General features: G+C 44.1%; 2 protein-coding genes across 3 annotated transcripts in view; both read right to left on the bottom strand.

Moving 5' to 3' along the window:
* Positions 1-16,760, bottom strand: part of LOC110084712 (H(+)/Cl(-) exchange transporter 7) — an 80,923-nt gene that overhangs the window by 43,828 nt on the left and 20,335 nt on the right. The window lies entirely within an intron of this gene.
* Positions 5,714-15,796, bottom strand: LOC110071703 (COP9 signalosome complex subunit 3). The gene is made up of 12 exons (XM_072983038.2): positions 15,639-15,796; positions 13,901-14,030; positions 12,679-12,791; positions 12,534-12,583; positions 12,124-12,216; positions 10,750-10,929; positions 9,503-9,643; positions 8,897-9,070; positions 8,465-8,551; positions 7,490-7,603; positions 7,211-7,291; positions 5,714-6,036 (listed from the first exon to the last, which is right to left on the bottom strand). Exons 1-12 carry the CDS (start codon positions 15,691-15,693, stop codon positions 5,983-5,985), a joined length of 1,272 nt encoding a protein of 423 aa, XP_072839139.2. The 5' UTR covers positions 15,694-15,796; the 3' UTR covers positions 5,714-5,982.

Here is a 16,760-nt window from a genome sequence, read left to right as displayed (position 1 = left end):
CGAGGAGCTTACCATCGAAAGCTCACCCCCCAGAGAGAGAAAGAGCAGGGGAAGGTGTGAGAATGGGAAACAGGGATAAAGAGAGGGGCATTTTACTCCCTATGAACAGTCACCATTAAGCCAGTGGTCATTTTTGCTGTTTGTATTACTTGCACACACAAAGGTCAGAGGAGAAGAAGCAGCAAAAAAAAGAGGAAAAAAAGGTGGAATTAGAAAAAAAAAGGATTTGAAAGAAGACCCCCCCCCAGGGATTACAACACCCCCCTCCAGAAATCAGCTGGAAATGAAATCAAGGAGGCTCGAAGTGCCTTAGGATTTAAAGTAAATAAGTATTGTGGGGAGTCAAATCATCAGAGGCAATGGGCTAATTAAAGGTTCGGTCCCAGCTTCCATGAAGAGCAATACGTAATTTCTCATCTGTTCAGAAAAGAAGCAAGTGGAAGGTCTGGGGGGGCCATTAAAACAGGCCACACAAAGCCCCAATACCACACCTTTGCACAAAGCAATATGAAAAAGTAGCCTATATCTCAGCATAAGGGGATAGGAAGTACAAATACAAGGCCCCATCTTGTAATGCTATTGATCTCTAGGCTGGAGGGGGATGCTGCATCTGATGTCTGTTAAGAGGAGTCTGCAGTGTCTGTCTTGTGCGATCTTGTTCAAAGCGGTCTATAGCTTGCTTTTCCTAAGAGCAGAGCGAGAACCGGCGTTTGGCATCTGCTAGAACAGGGACATCAAGGTGGGCAGCCACTAGAGCAATTGATTGGTCAAGGTGCATGGACGTTGTCATCTGACACCTGGAGAGCTACACGTTCTCTGCTCGGAGCCCACAGCCACTCCAGGTTGATCAGTAAATATCATTTCGGAGTGAATAACCCAAAGGAGTAAAGCTGGTTGATTCTCTTGGTCTGTCTTGTCACTGTGCTAGTTTCCATCATCAAGCAAGGAGACGTATTCATATAATACGTTGTTACCCCACCTATTAAAAATTAATGGCAGCTTATAAGATATATATATAAATGGTTTAAACACAGCCAGAGGTTGTGTGTTCAAATCCCCCATGGGGCCTCCTTGACGGGCTGAATTCGATGATCCAGAGGGTCCCTTCCAGCTTTGCAATTCTGATTATTATTATAAAACGAAACAAAAGATTCATTTTAAGGCTGTGTAAAAGGTTCCTTTGGAGCTCAGATGCTCTGCCTGCTACTCTTGTTAACCGAACCCACAGACTGTGGCCCCTTTCAGAGGACACGGCGACTGCAGCAGACAGGTGATCACTCCCCACCCACTTAAGCCCCTTCTCCTTTTTCTCCAGGCGACAGCACCTGCTGCCCTCTTGCTCTTTAGCACCTGGGGAAAGACATCAAGTCGCACCAGGAGGAGAAAAAGTGCTTCCAAGCTTCCTTTACTCTTCAGGGATTCCCAGCTGTGCCTCTCCGACAGGGGCTGGACTGGATGATCTAGAGGGTCCCTTCCAGCTCTGTGATTCTAAAATAAATTACAGAGACCCTAATAAGACTTTCAAGGTAGTTCCACAGCCCCAGTGAGTTTCCTAGGTTGAATGGGGATTTGAATCCAAGCTTCCTGGCTCAAGAGTCCACTATGCCACACTGAGTATACAGTGGTGCCTCGCATAATGAGTGCCTCACACGATAAATTCACACAACGATGGCTTTTTCTGAAAAAATTGCCGCCTCACACAACGATGTTTCCTATGGGGAATTTTCACACAACAATGTCTCTTTTCACTCATTTAAAAGTGCCTTAAACTATTTGAAACCTGTTTTAAATGCTTGGCATCGACAGTCCAGCTTCTGAAACGTATGGAAACTTAATTTGGTGTTGTTCAAATTTTTGGTGAATTTTTTTATTCTCCAATGCTTCTCAATGAGAGAAAAAATTCACCAGAAATTAACGAAAACTCAGAACAACACCAAATTAAGTTTGCATAGGTTTCAGGAGGTGGGCTAACGATTGCAAGCATTTAAAACAGGTTTCAAACAGTTTTAGACACTTTTACAGGAGTGAAAAGGGACTTCGCAAACCCATTCAAATGCATTGAGTCAGCTTCAATGCATTTCAATTGGGGAACCGCGTTTCCCTCAATGATGTTTCCTATGCCGATTTTCACTTAAGGACGACAATCCGTTCCAATTGGAACGGATTAACCAGTTTTCAATGCATTCCTATGGGAAATGATGTTTCACAGAACGATGTTTTCACAGAACTTTTTTTTTTTGGAACCAATTAACATCATTGTGCGAGGCACCACTGTATAACTCACCTTTTATTATTACTATCCTTACTCATGAAAAAAAGTAAAATAATTTTCCTAATATTTTTTCTGAGACTTCCAGTTACATTGGTCGGTCCCATATCTCCTGCTGCCTGAGGAATCAGATGTTCACAACAAACATGGAAGTAGAGAGATGTTTGCCAGTCTTTTATTTTGTCACTAAAGAGTACATTGAAGAACAACTCCTTAGGATTTGATGTGCCAGAAAAAGCCATGCAAAAATTCCACATCGTTCCTATTATATACAAATAATACTGTACCTGTAACAAGCACACGAGTGCACACTCACACATATACACACACAAAAAGAAGACTGCACCTTTACTGATTGTTCAAGGAAGAGAGGAGAACGTTTTCAACGAATGGAAATGAATGAGATACAAGACTCTGTATATGTTATGCAAGATTCATGCTGGAGAGTGGCACAGGCTGCCACACAAGCCTCTTTTGTGGTCAAGAAGCTTGAAGGTTGTTAACTTTGTCCTTTAGATCAACCAACAGCATCGTTTCAGGCCCATCATCTTTCACTTGAGTTTCAGACGATAAAAGATACTGTTTATCCCGTATTCTGATCACTCAGAACATATTCAGCTTAATGCTACTTTTGTTCTAATTAAAAACACATTTCCCTTTTATAAAAAGCTCAAGATTGTTCTGTCAGATCTCTCTTACATTTTCATAAAAGTTAACTTTTCTTTAATAACCACTCTAAACACAGGTGGGACGTGGTGGCACTGCGGGCTAAACCGCAGAAGCCTGTGCTGCAGGGCCAGAAGACCAGCAGTCGTAAGATCAAATCCACGCGACGGAGTGAGCTCCCGTTGCTTGTCCCAGCTCCCGCCAACTTAGCGGTTTGAAAGCATGCAAATGCAAGTAGATAAATAGGGACCACCTCGGTGGGAAGGTAACAACGTTCCGTGTCTAAGTCGCACTGGCCACGTGACCACGGAAGATTGTCTTCGGACAAAAACGCTGGCTCTATGGCTTGGAAACGGGGAACCTTTACCTTTAAACACAGGTACTGATGCACATCAGCCGATTATTGTTCTGGAGATTCAGCTGCATCTCAACTGTACTGAGCCTGCATTTAAACTAGTTGACTCTGAAACTAGAAGCAGGATTCAGGAAGACTTAAAAAAACCAAAAACCTCAAGCCCACGACTGTAAAACCTAGAATCAGGATATGTTTTGTGCCAATCGTTTGTTCAAAGTGTGATCACTGCCCATACTGGTGCCTGAGTAGCAAAAAGGATCCGAAATTAACTGTGAAATTAGGATATTGTTTGTTCAGCTTTCCCCTCTGCCGTGTCCTCAACAGATAAAAGTCTGAGAAAGTGCTTGTTGGACTGTGCTTTATCCAAGTCTGGAATTCTGGTTTGTCTTAACAGTGTTACTTGCAAGGTCAGGACTTGGACCATTTAAATAACCGCTGCAGAAATAGTAAGCTTCAGGAAAATTGTCTATGAAAAAGGAAGCTTTATTAGTGTTGTTATTTCTGATGCGTCACTTTTGCACACTTCACATTTTTGCAGATCAGGGTTCTTAGGCATAGGCATCCCCTCTCCCTTGTCAACATTTACAGCATTTTAGGCCTGTATGTGAGTGTACGTGCTAACCATGATTCCTTTGTAAGCCAGCATTTGTGAACAGGAAGTTAGGAAGTAGCCATATACCAAATCATATTGGTTTGTCTAGATTGAGTACTAGACTACTGGGCAAATTATATGCACTAACAAACAAACAAACAAACACACACACGGCTGTTCTCGCAGCCTCCAGACTACACTTTAAAGTCCAAGAACTGCCTTCAGTTCCAAGAACACCAATAGGCCTAAGAAGGGCACACAGATAGAAACACTGAACAGAAGACCCTTAAACTTTTCCCTGGTAAGAGATCCACTCTTCCCAAGTTTAACAACCATCCTCAGCATCTCTGAGGCCTAAGTGACCTGTGTTAAGGGGTTCCTAAGGACCCCTCTTTACATATGTGTTTTATCATCCAATCAAGAATACAGTAGTTCTTTCACAAAACCCTGCTATGGGCGGCAAGCACCAATGAACAGTGACGTTTTTTCCTCTACCCCAGTTCTAGTAATACATTACAGATAGTTAACTTGCCCTTGCTCTCAACTGCAGCTTGCAAACGTCACTTTTCCTGAGAGCAACGCACCCCAGGATCACTCAGCCACCATTACAAACTGATACGGCTATTTAAAAAAACAAAACCAAGAAGCACGTTATCCCCATGGCTTAATAGAACTGCATCCGTGGGATTCTGAACAAGTAAAGCCCAAGATTACATCACTGTAATAGCCCCATCGTTATTCGCCATATTGAAATGTTAAATACTTCGTCAGCTTCCTTATTTCAATGTATAAAGTGTCACAAGACACTCCAGTCAGTACAAAAAATGTTTTAGCACCGTCCACTGTGCAAATTCCCACTGGCATTTTGTTTTAGATCTTGGACAATTTATCTACACACAGAGACACAGACAAAATCACCCCTTGCAGAGCTGGAGAGTGAGAACTACTTTCCCTCATCTCGTTATTGCCAAGGACTAGTATGTACTTCAAGTTCTACACCGAGCTTTACCAGCAGCCTGGAGCTCCCACAGGCTTCTGCCCAGGAGTCTCCCACATGTCCGAGAGTTTCCACCAGTTCACCAAGCAAGCCAAGACCTGACCGGGCCACCTCCCTCTACTGAAATACATGACAATATGGGGAAGTCATCCCGCCCTGGAAACTATGATCATTCAGAACTTCCAACTGCAAAGCAGACTGCGAGCTCACAGTGATCCACTATGAACACGTGGGTCACGCTTGCTAAGAGGGAACTGGGATCGATTCAGAGTGTATATTCCTTATGAAGCTTTAACGAACAGCAAAGAGTCTTTTATAGTCATGTTTTTTAATTAGAAAAGAGCTCTCTAGTCTGTCTCAGAGGACCAGTTACTTTGGGTCCTCCTCTCGGCTTCAGGTGCTGCTCGGAAAAAGATGCGCAGTGGCCATGATTATAGGAATGCTCTCCTAGGATTTTCCATAGAAACAGTGTCAAGTAATGCCCCCTTTCCCATTTTAGGAGGGCACACAGCAAGCGTGGGGGATTTGGGGGGGACACCAAAATCCTCCACCCATCCTCTTGTCAAGTAAACCTGCAAGACCTCTAATTCAGCAGCCGCCCCCAAGTCAAGTCACTGGCCAGTTGTTTTTTCTCTCTCTCAGTGTGAGCTATTTGGTTCATGCAAAGCACTCAGAAGGCTGGATTACGTACAGAAAACAAAGGAAGCAAAAAATGCTTCAAGCTCAATTTGGTATTCATCTTGTCATTAAGTACATCGCTAATTGGAAATTTGAATTCTTCCATGGAAAAGGGAGGGAAGGAGCCATTTCAGAAACAGCATCGTTCAAGCCACATAAAACAAAAAGATTATTTAATGCATAAACGATGTTAAATCTTAAGGTAAATCCAAAACAGAATGAGATATTTTTTTTTCCTTTCTTTGCAGAGCAGATTTTTAAAACCATACACTAATGACAAGACATCATTTAATTTAGTTCAATGTCCAGGTGAAAATAGTCAATTCCCCACTTGGTGATGTTGTTTTTTTAAACATTCTGATCCTAAAGGTGATACTTTTTAGCTTTTTGGCTCTACAACATAGCAGCAAACAAAAATGTGGTTTTCACGAGTAGCTGGATGGTTTGCTTCCTGATTCATCTTCTTGAGAACCCATACTCTGATAAGGAAAAAAAGTAAGAGTGGTTTAGTCAACACCAGTTTCCAAGCAGAAATAGAAACATGCAGAGTCATAGCTTCCTATCAACTCAAGTTCATCTACAAGTTAAGCAATGCAGTAGCAAATGATGAAAAAACGAAGACGTGAATGCCAATAGATTCCAAGAGGCAAAAGGCTCACGACCATTCATCACTTCAAGTTGCTGCTTCTCACGTTATTAGATGATCAAGGCTGGAGACATGCCTAGCATACAAATGACCCTAAAGCCATTTTGGAGACCCAACAGACAGAAATGAATCACGGTCTTTGGAACTGAAGTGGGAATAGCCAAGCCCGTGGACCGCATGCAAGCCACCAAGTTTCCCATTGTGCCCCCTAAAAAAAAATATCTCCCCAATCCCGGGAAGGGGAGTGAACCCTTTCTCAAAATGGGCAATCATGTCCCCAAGACTCCACACTACTTTAAGGCTCTTTCAAGACCTCTCCAATATCTTTGACTTGCCTCCCCCGACTCCAAACCCAAAAACAACCTTCCACTCATTTCCACTTTTTAAAAAGTACAGTGGTGCCTCGCTTAGCGAGCGCACCGTAGAACGACGAATCTGCATAGCGAGGACGTTTTCGCAATCGCTAATGCGATCGCAAAGCGATGGCCTCTATGGCCGAAAATTGCATAGCGAAGGTCGGTAAGCGGTTCGCTTACCGACCTTCGCTTTGCGACCCGCAGATCAGCTGTTCGGCGACTCCAAAATGGCCGCCGGAAACCCCGAAATGGCCGCGCGCAGCGTTTTTGCGCCCTCGCTAAGCGAGGGGAGGGCACGAAAATGGCTGCCGGCCATAGGGAAGCATCGCTCAACGTTGAGTTTCGGGGCCCATTGGAATGGATTAAATCAAGTTTAATGCGTTTCAATGGTTTTTTTCGTTTCGTTGAGCAATGTTTCCCATAGCGAGGGTTAATCCGGAATGGATTAACCTCGCTATGCGGGGCACCACTGTATAGGTCAAGGGCAGCCCTCAGTGACGCTGGGTACCTAAAAGCGGACAGGCGCCAGCTGATGGATGAAGACATGGTGCACAGGAGATGCTTGCTTTATGCGAGAGATTGTTTTTATACCCAAGGGGTATTAAAAGGACGCATGGGAGCCAACAAAGCTGGCCTCTGCCTGTGACTCACCTTCTGCACAAACTGAGGATTCACAGTGATCTCCTGGTCCATGGCTTTCAGTCTCTCGTCAAGCTCTATACATTTCAGCATCTAAAAAGAGCCACATGGTTCAGAACACCCACTGCCTTCAGTTCCAACACCCATATTTATTAAACCGAAACTTTATAGAGAACAATAATATGGAGAAAAATACAGAAGTTACTCCACCACCAAGCAGCCCCACATTTAGAAGGGCACCGGTCCATCCTCCCCTCTTATTCCCGTGGAACCACAGCCAAAGTGACTCACCTCCTGATCGATGTTGTGAAGCATAGCTGGATTGTTATATTTCTCAGGATTATCATGGAAACAGACCATACCATCTTTCTGGTTAATACTTGCAAAAATTTCACCATCTTCTATCTAAGGAAAATATTTTTTTTAAAGGTGCCTTTAAGTTTAGGTCTTTCAAGTGTAAAGCTTGGATTTCTCTACTAGTTTATTTATTAACTGTTAGATTTATATCCAGGCTTTGCTCCAGTGAACTAGAAGGCAGCACGTATTGTTCTCCTGACCATAAATTTTCACAACAGTCCTGTGTGGTGGGTCAGGGCTAAAGCAAAATAACTGGTCCAAAGTCAACTGGTGAGTTTCATGTGTCAACTGGGATCTTGCGATTCCCTGCATGACACTTTAACCTGTGCATGAAGCTGGTTTTCACCAGGCAGCACAGAAATTTTTAGCTATTCCTGTTCCAGCTGTCCCAGAAGAACCCAACCCTGGCATCCCATAGCAGCACTGAGCGTCATCCTGTACCAACATTCTGTGTCAATGTTTCTGCGAGCCAATTACGTTAAGTTCACGTCTTCTGCTTTGCATAATCTATTCTGGCTTTACTACTCAAAGGGAAGGGCAAAGAATTATGGCAGGGGCTGAGAGCCTAATCCTTTACTGTGCAGAGGGGGTGAAGTGAGGAGAGATACACGAATGGAAAGCTCACACAGTTGCTCATTTGCCTGCCTCTCACAAACACAGCCAAGGAACACTGGCCAGGCAGTGTGCAAGAGTGCACTAGCTGAGCACAAAAAGTCCCAATTTCCCCATGAAACCCGAGCTTATTAGAACATCTGAATGGGATCACTGCTGTTAATATATTTAATATCAGCTGTAGACCTGTTTGCATGCTGCGTAGCCATAAAAGACGTACTGTATTTAAATAAACCTGGACTGACTTGACTTTGTTGGAATTTTACTATTTAAAAAGGGTTCGTACTAAACGCTTACCATATGAAGGACGTATTTTTCTGCTTCCTGAGGCCCCGACAGCTGCACTCTACTTGCCATGTCTTGTAAAGACAGTGTTAAAAACGTCTGAAATTCAGAAGCAGAGTAAAGCCATGAGATGGGTAAAAACTGTTTTTGCTTTTTGTCGTGCATACCTCAATCTAGCACACTGAAAATATCCTGTACAGCCGAGGAGTTGTATCTCACAGCATGTAAGGCAGATAAATTCATAGCCATCGTTCACATTTTCTCATTGGGAATTACTCTGGATGGTTGTTGCTCAGAAAACACCTGGAGAGAAACAGGCTGAGAATTTCTGCTATTCGAAAGAAGCCCTTCACGCACGACGTATCTGCACGAGAGTCTCAGGAATGCCTAAGAAACCCGCTCTGAACTGCAATGGTGCCAAAACCCCAGAAGCAGCAGCCTTACCTTAGTTAACCTCTGAATGTTCTTCTTATAGAGAGAAGACAAGCACTGCTTCACCAGCCCCATGTTGTTATCCCGGTTGAACATCTCGCTATGCTTGTTCACCAGGTTCCGCAGCTCCGACGGCTTACTGGTGGCGTACACTTGCGCTAACTCGTGGTAGGCATTGCTAAGTGGCTGCAACGAGAAAGCCAGGTGGGTTTTAGGGAAGCTCAGTGCGACAACACATAAGCCACCCCCAGGAACAAGCGGTTTCAAAAGCTGGCCCACCAAACCCGGTAAGGACGACCCAGATCGGAGGCGGCCCCCTCTTCGGTCTCTTCTCCCCATCATCCGTCTCACTTTCCTCTTGTTCCTTTTTAGCTGTCGATTCCAGCAATCAAACCCAGAACCTCGCCCGCTGCTACCTAGTTCCAGGTTCCTGCCCCAATTAACGGCAGAGATGCTAATCAGTCTCAGCCTACCCCACGCCCCCGCTCTGCTCTCCTTTCTTTTTTTCCCCTCTCAGGCAGAACAGAAAACTCTCCTGTTTTTATCTCCGCCTCGTATTCTGTGCCAGCCTGACCACCCCACCTGCCTCTTAACTGCCCCATATCACGTGATTTCTACCTTAATGAATCGACCCACTATCTGGGAGGTGTACTTCGGAAGCTGTTGCACTTTGCCGAGGAGTATCAATGAAACTAGGATATACTTTTTGTAAGATTCCAGCATAATGTGACTGACTGCCATGGCAGGAGTAGTTATAGCCTAAGGAAAGGGAAAGGAAAAGAACAGCCATGAGAACGGATGGAAACAGACCCCACCACCACCACCACAACCCTGTAGGTCTTCCCTGAAGGAACTGGTTGACTGAGGAGTCCAGCAAGCAGGGCTACTATTGCAGGACCGGAGGCACAGAACGAGCATGGGTCCAACATGAGAGCCCGAAGCCTGCAAGCATTCAGCATTAAGACTGTTTAAAACGAGTCTGCGAAGAAGCAATTCCGCAAAAAACAGCAAGGCAGAGGAATGAGGTGACAAATCAGAAGAGTCTGACACAATGCTGAGGACTGGTAATGAGCAAGTCACCTGGCTGGAACAGAGAAAGAAGAATGCTTGGCCAGCAGTAGGCTTGGCAAGCACCTTGTCACCGAAAGTGCAGTATGACTGCATTTTACTGCATTTCCGCAAAAATAAGACAAGGTCTTATATTAATTTTTGCTCAAAAAACGCATCAAGACTTATTTTCAGGGGATTTTTTTTTCATGTGCAACCATCTACATTTATTCAAATACAGTCATGTCATCTTCCTCTGGCTGCTGCACAAGGATGGACGGCAGGGTTTCTCTTAACTGGGGCTTATTTTGGGGGTAGGGCTTATATGACGAGCATCCTGAAAAATCATACTAGGTCTTACTTTCAGGTTGGGTCTTATTTTCAGGAAAACATATATATCCAACATGGACTGTTTTAAGAATCAACCCTCGGCTGGTGAGAAGGAGCAATTCTGCAGAGTGGTCAGGACAGTTCTGTCCTTTCCTGCTTCTGATGTGCCTCAAACAACATGCATTTATACACCGTGGGCAGGTACAACAGTTGGTTAGAAGAACACCATCATTTTCTTCATTGCATTTATAACATTAGAGCAAAGCCTCCTGTGGGGTACAGAGTTCCCTTTCAGAATACGAAGAAAGAGGAAGTGATATATTCATTTATTTCAAATATTTTTACCCCACCTTTCTCCTTAAAAGGACACAAGGTGGTTTGCATCATTAAAAGGACAATATTTAAAAGCTGAAACAGTAAGTCTACAAATATTTTAAAAGAATTAAATGACTAAGCTAAAACCAGTAAACCAAAATGGTGAAAGTTACCTGTTCATAGAAGTAGAGTGCCCGTTCAAAGTTCTTAAGCCCAGTGTATATCATTCCACCATAGTAGTAGTAACATAGAAAGTGCTTTGCATCGTACGCCCCGTTCTCTTTACAAATATCCATCATGTCCACATCTAGATATGGGAGGGCAGGTTTAAAGCATTTTGCTAACAAACAGAGCTAAAACGAAACAGACCAGAGTTACAAAAATACTAATAATAATAATTAAAAATAAAACTGGGATTTTTAACAAGGATAAAAACAAGAACTTTAATTGCATGTAATGACGAATCACAAACACCATTAGGTTTCAAACACCACGGACAAAACACGGGTAGGATCTGTATCTTTGTTTCTCTAAAGCGAAGAGGTTGTGATAAGCTAAATAAAACTTACACAACATAAAACAATAAACCTTAGCCAAACCCTAGCCCGCACGTATCACGGCAAGCCTCCAAGTGTACTATTCATCTCTGTCAACCCATTTTAATTTCTACTCCTATTGGATTTTTGAAGTTTTTTCAAAGTCATGTTTTTATATAAACTTCATTCTGTTTAACAATGCAACTCCCCCCCCCCCAAAAAAAAGCTGTTTTGACTGCTTGTTTTTTAGAAGAACAGCATTTTAAGTATTCTAGTCCCCTCTGCGCCTCTCTGGTGGGGGACTGAAAGACAGGCAGGCCAGGGTAAGAAAGCAACCTAATACAAAAGAGCAGAGGTTGCCTAAAGCCATGAGACAGGCGGCTTAGGTGTTGAATGTAACCCAAAATGTGTTATAGTCTCCTGCAAGGTTTTCTGTTCCTAGGGCAGAGTTGAGGAGGAGGAGAAAGAAGCCAAATGGGGAAGATCATGACTCATTATTGGCCAGCTACCCACTACCTACCGATGACCCAGAGAACTGAAGGCTTTGGAGAAGGCTCTACATGGCCAGAAGCCATCTTAACAGGAGTTGTAATGCAAAATCACCCCGAGTAACTTTACTTTACTTCAACTATTGTTGTAAGAAGGCCTGAAGGCCAAGCACTGAGATTTTAGCTTCCTAATTTCTTTTTCATTCACTCACTCACTCACTCATTTAGTCACCTTTCTCCCAATGAAGGGAACCAAAGGAGCTCACTATTCATTAAAACAATGTAACCAAACATAATTAAAAGTACAATAGAACATCCATCTATCAATCTATCAAAGAATTAACAATATTTGAAAGCCACCATTTAAAAACACTTAGAAACATACAAAGCAAAAATAAGTAGAAATACACACACAAGCAGGCATCTCATAACATCTCGATTGATATGCTAATCAATGAAAAACCTGTCTTTCCCTGCTGATAGAAAGACAAGGAGGAGGAGGGAGAGTGCAAATGTGTGTTACCTGGCATAGATCTGCATGTATTGAGGTCAGCTGGTTGGTGTTCATTTGCATCTTGTCTATGGCTTGCCTGAGGATGCCAATGCCTCGCAGGGGCTGTCAGAAGCAAAACAGGCCTTTTGTTAGGTGAGTTTGCACAATGCCTGCAGTGGCAACATTGAGAAGTGCAACACCACCCCATTCACCATGTGCCTTTAAGCCTGAAAATGCCCAGGTTATAATTCAATCCTTGACTTAAGGGGCAATGGCCAAGAAGCATCCCCATTTCCCAAAGTAAAAGGGGTGGAAGAAAAGGAAGATGCAAAAGACTGCAGCAAGTCCAGAATTACATCCAGGGAAACATCTATCCTAGCGCTCCAAGAAATCTTTAAAAAAAAAACATGCTCTAATCTCCTTTGCTCGGCCTGATTTACCTGCTTCCGTTCCACGAGGGCATTTGTTAACTGGTGACACAGACCAGCAACTAGAGGCAAGGGAGAGAAAGGAAAGATGTTAGAACCCTCACAGAGAGAACACATCCCGTATAACCAGCACGGCAAGACAGCAGGATGAACTTACAAGTGTCTGTTGCATATCGGATGTGTTCCCCGTTACAAGTGCTGATAAAAAGCTGGACCTGCGAGAACAATGTTTCGAAGTCAGGGACGCTGGGCATAGAAAACTTCACAAACCTGAAAGCAAGAGGAAAGAGAAACACACTTCATGGGTATTCATTTTTGTTAGCAGCTCTAGGGTCTTAAGAAGACAGGTACCCAGCAGCAGAACCTTTAGATACTGTTCAATTCTCTAATAGAATGAAACATACAGAGGCAGAGAAGCATCTGTTCTAGATCACCCCAGAGTGCAGGACACGTAATGATAGGCTCAAGCTACAAGAAGACAGATTTACTTATTTATTTATTTGATTTATATCCCAGCCATCTGGTAAGTCGGTACCACTCTGAGCGCTGGGATGAATATCAGGAAAAACGTATTCACTGTTAGAGCAGTACGACAATGGAGCCAATAACCCTGAGGGAGGTGGTGAGTGCTCCAACACTGGAGGCATTCAAGAAAAATTGGTCCACCATCTGTCATATCTGCTTTGATTTGGATTCCCGCCTTGAGCAGGGGGTTGGACTCAATGGCCTTAAAGGCCCCTCCCAACTCAATTATTCTATGAATCCATGAACTGTGACATAGAGGTTGGCTATAGGCAGCCACAAGCCTTACTTGGCAATACCCAACTTGAACACAGACAACAGAAAGACGTAAAGAACATGGAGAAGAGAATGAAGACATATATTCCTGAACTGGCAGGAAATAGGGCTAGAAAAACTCTGGCACTGTTACAATTCTGTGGCTCTATAATCTCAACATTATTATCTACTGCATGTGCATTCTGCCTTCTCAAACCAAGCAGGACTCGAGGCGGCTTCACTATAATAATAAAACATAAAGCAGTAAAGACAGTTTCAACTACAACAACAAAATCATTAAAATAAAAAGCCCAAGACTATAAAAGCCATTAAAATCAAGAGACATTTTAAATGAGCCCAATAAATGAAACAGTTTCATAGGCCAGGTTAAAAAGATGATCTTCCACATCCTTAGTAAAAGCAATGAGTATGGAAACGGTTTGCAACTATTAGTGGCTTTGTGTAGATGTTAAACATGAGGAGAGGCCTGAAGGACACACACAAAAGGTCACAGGGTCACACAGTGCTTCCCCAGAACCACCTTTTTAATGATCCCTTGACAGCAGGCTAGAAAACTCTCGTGGAAGTGAAGCATCACTTACAAAACAGCAAGAACCCCTAGGGAGTGTTCTTGTACATCCAAGGCACCAAGTACAGTGTCCAGGTGAGAGAGATTCTTTGCTAGCAGCTCCCCACTTTTGTTAATCAATTCACAAAGCTGGGTCATTTGCCCTGAAATAACAGAAGAAAGCAGACGGTTATTGCATTATTGCTATTTTCCAGCTAAAATGTAGCATCTCCCACTGACAGCTCTATAAACCAGCTGCACATTATTCATAATCTTTCTTCTTGCAGCATTTAGAGTAAGACAACCATGGCTTCCCACTTTACCAATGCAACAAACAGCATCAGTAGGACAACTAGTAAAACAGAGCGCAGTTCAACCTTTGAAGCTTCAAACATCTGATTTATTTCAAAAGGAAAGCTTGATTCTGCCAAGAGAATAGGTCTTTAAAAAGCCTCATGCAATCTAAGTCTGAGGAGGAATAAATCCTCTTTTTCTGAGAAATGCTATTATAAAAATATGAAACATTATATGCTTTTAGAGTGGTGAAATTAAGAACTAAAATTAAAAGCTGTACAATTAAAAGTTTTAGAAACAGTTATAGGATCATTTTGGTGGTTTTAATCTCATCCTGAGTCATAAATACATACACTGAAAATAAAGTTCTGAGCCAAAAACATGAGCTCAATTTAAAAATCATTATCACTTCCCAGGCCCCACAACTCTGTCAAGTACACAGAATCTGCTATTATACAAAATCCCTCTAAATATATTTCAGAAGATAGCAAAACATCAAGTACCTACATATATATGAGGTATAATAATCAGATAAACCTGGGGAAATTAAGTATCTCTGCTACAATTGCATGCAAGATGCCCAAGGGCTTTTCCAATTTGATCATGGCCCACCACTAAGATAAAATTAAAGCATTAGGGCATTACAGGGGGGAAAAGGGGATCCCTGTCCACAAAAAGCTTGAAATCCAAAGAACAGAGAAGACAACAACAAAAGGTGGGAAAACATTGGGAGGGGGGGAGAGAAATGGCTGCATTTAACAAAATTACACTATATTAGCAGAACTATATAAGCAGAACACAAAGAGCTTGTAAAGGGGGAAAGGATCCAGCAAAGCAGAAGAGTGAGAAGATGCACAAAAGGGGAGTGAGAAGATGCTCTTAAAAGAAAGAGAGAGAGAGAGAGCCCTGCCTGCAAAGCAAAGCGCTGGCAATCAAAAGAGAAAGGAAGACAAGCACCCCATATGCACATGATATATGATGCCCATATGAAATATATGATATATTGTCCCCATTTTCACATGATACATAACATATCGCCCCCACTTGCATATGATCTCCTTCTCTCTCTCTCTCTGAAAAGTAAGGCATCCCCACCCGCCCACCACCCCCTTTATGGGTCTCTGCAAGGCGCCCCTCAGCCCCCTTAAGGTGGGGGTGGGCATCGCCACCTATGGAAACTCACCCTACTCAGGGGGGCTTTTCTCTCACACAGACACACACACACACACACACAAACGGCGGGTTGTGGCGTGTAAGCACACGCCTCCCTCCCAGGAACTGAGGGAAGGGAATGAGACGGCTCGCCTTCTCTTCTGACAGCCCCAAGGGGCCCCACCCTCACAGACTCCCCACCCCGAGGCGAGGCATTCACACGCAGACACGGGTGTGAGAGGGGGCGGGGAGGGGCCCCGTCCGTGCACGTGGGAATCCGCCCCCTCGCTCGAGGAAGGGGGACCCCAGCCCCGGCGGCCGGTCACCTTGGGCCGAGAGCTGCCTGACGCTGTTGACGAACTGCTCCAGGGCGGACGCCATCTTGGCGGCGGCGGCAGAAGGAGGAGGAAAAAAAGAGTCCGCCGCCTCCCGCTCGCTCGCCTCGCTCCTTCTCCGGCCAGCGGCGTGACCTCACGCCCGCGCCCGGGCCAATCAGGTGCCGCCGGGCGGGCCGCGCTCCTCTCTGCCGTCACTTCCGACGGCCTCGGACATGGGGGTCCGTTACTATGGGAACTGGCCTCCTTTCCGGCCCTCAAGCCGGAAGTGGGCCTTGGGGATGTAAACAGAAGCGGCCAGCACCCTCCCCCCTTTTGGTATTTCTTAAAGAGGGGAACTGGTCGTGGTTCTGGGAACGTTATAACGCTGTAGTCCAAAAATTATATACAATGCAATAACATTAAGACTCTTTCCCACCCTCTGGGGTTGTTGATTGGGCTTTGCAGCCATGTGCTGGCATTAAGAGTAATGGTATTCATAGCAATGTAGAGGAAAGCTAAAAATAGTAATAATAAAGATAACAAAAAAAATTAAGAACTGCAAAGAATGCTATGGCGCCTCGGAGATTCACACTTTACAAAACGTTGCAATTGCACCAATATTTTTTAAAAAAACACACACACAGCTTGCCCGTCGGCTGTCTGGGTGGCTGCCTTGCAATCGGGTCTTGCAAATTCACAAAATCGTGATAACATTTGAGCTCAGTAGTTTAAGCCCCGATTGCAACCCGTTGCCCCCCCCCACACCCGCCCCCTTTCTGACAGCTTCTGTTGTTACCAGGGGGCTGCTCTGAGCAATGCAGGCAGAAGAAGGAAAAGCAGTAGGGCTGCCATTGCTATGATCGGCTTTCCAAAAAAAGGAGATGGGAGCTCCAGCCGGATTAGATAGTTTCCTCCCCCACACACACACCTCCCGCGGGTTTGGACCTAATCCTGGAAGAACATGTCACACATGCATCATCATAACTCTGGAACCTAAATGCCCAACGTCCCAAAGGGAGCTCCAAATGGCATGCATCATCCCTCTCGATCCCTATTTGTGTGTTGGGCGTTTTGTTTGTTTTGCATGGGTGCGCGTGCATTCTTACAACCAGCGCAGCACCGGGGGGGGGG

The sequence above is a fragment of the Pogona vitticeps genome, chromosome 13 (genome assembly GCF_051106095.1).
Source record: "Pogona vitticeps strain Pit_001003342236 chromosome 13, PviZW2.1, whole genome shotgun sequence".
Classification (NCBI taxonomy): Eukaryota; Metazoa; Chordata; class Lepidosauria; order Squamata; family Agamidae; genus Pogona; species Pogona vitticeps.
Note: the sequence above shows the minus strand (reverse complement) of the source record. Positions and strands in the feature narration are given on the sequence as shown.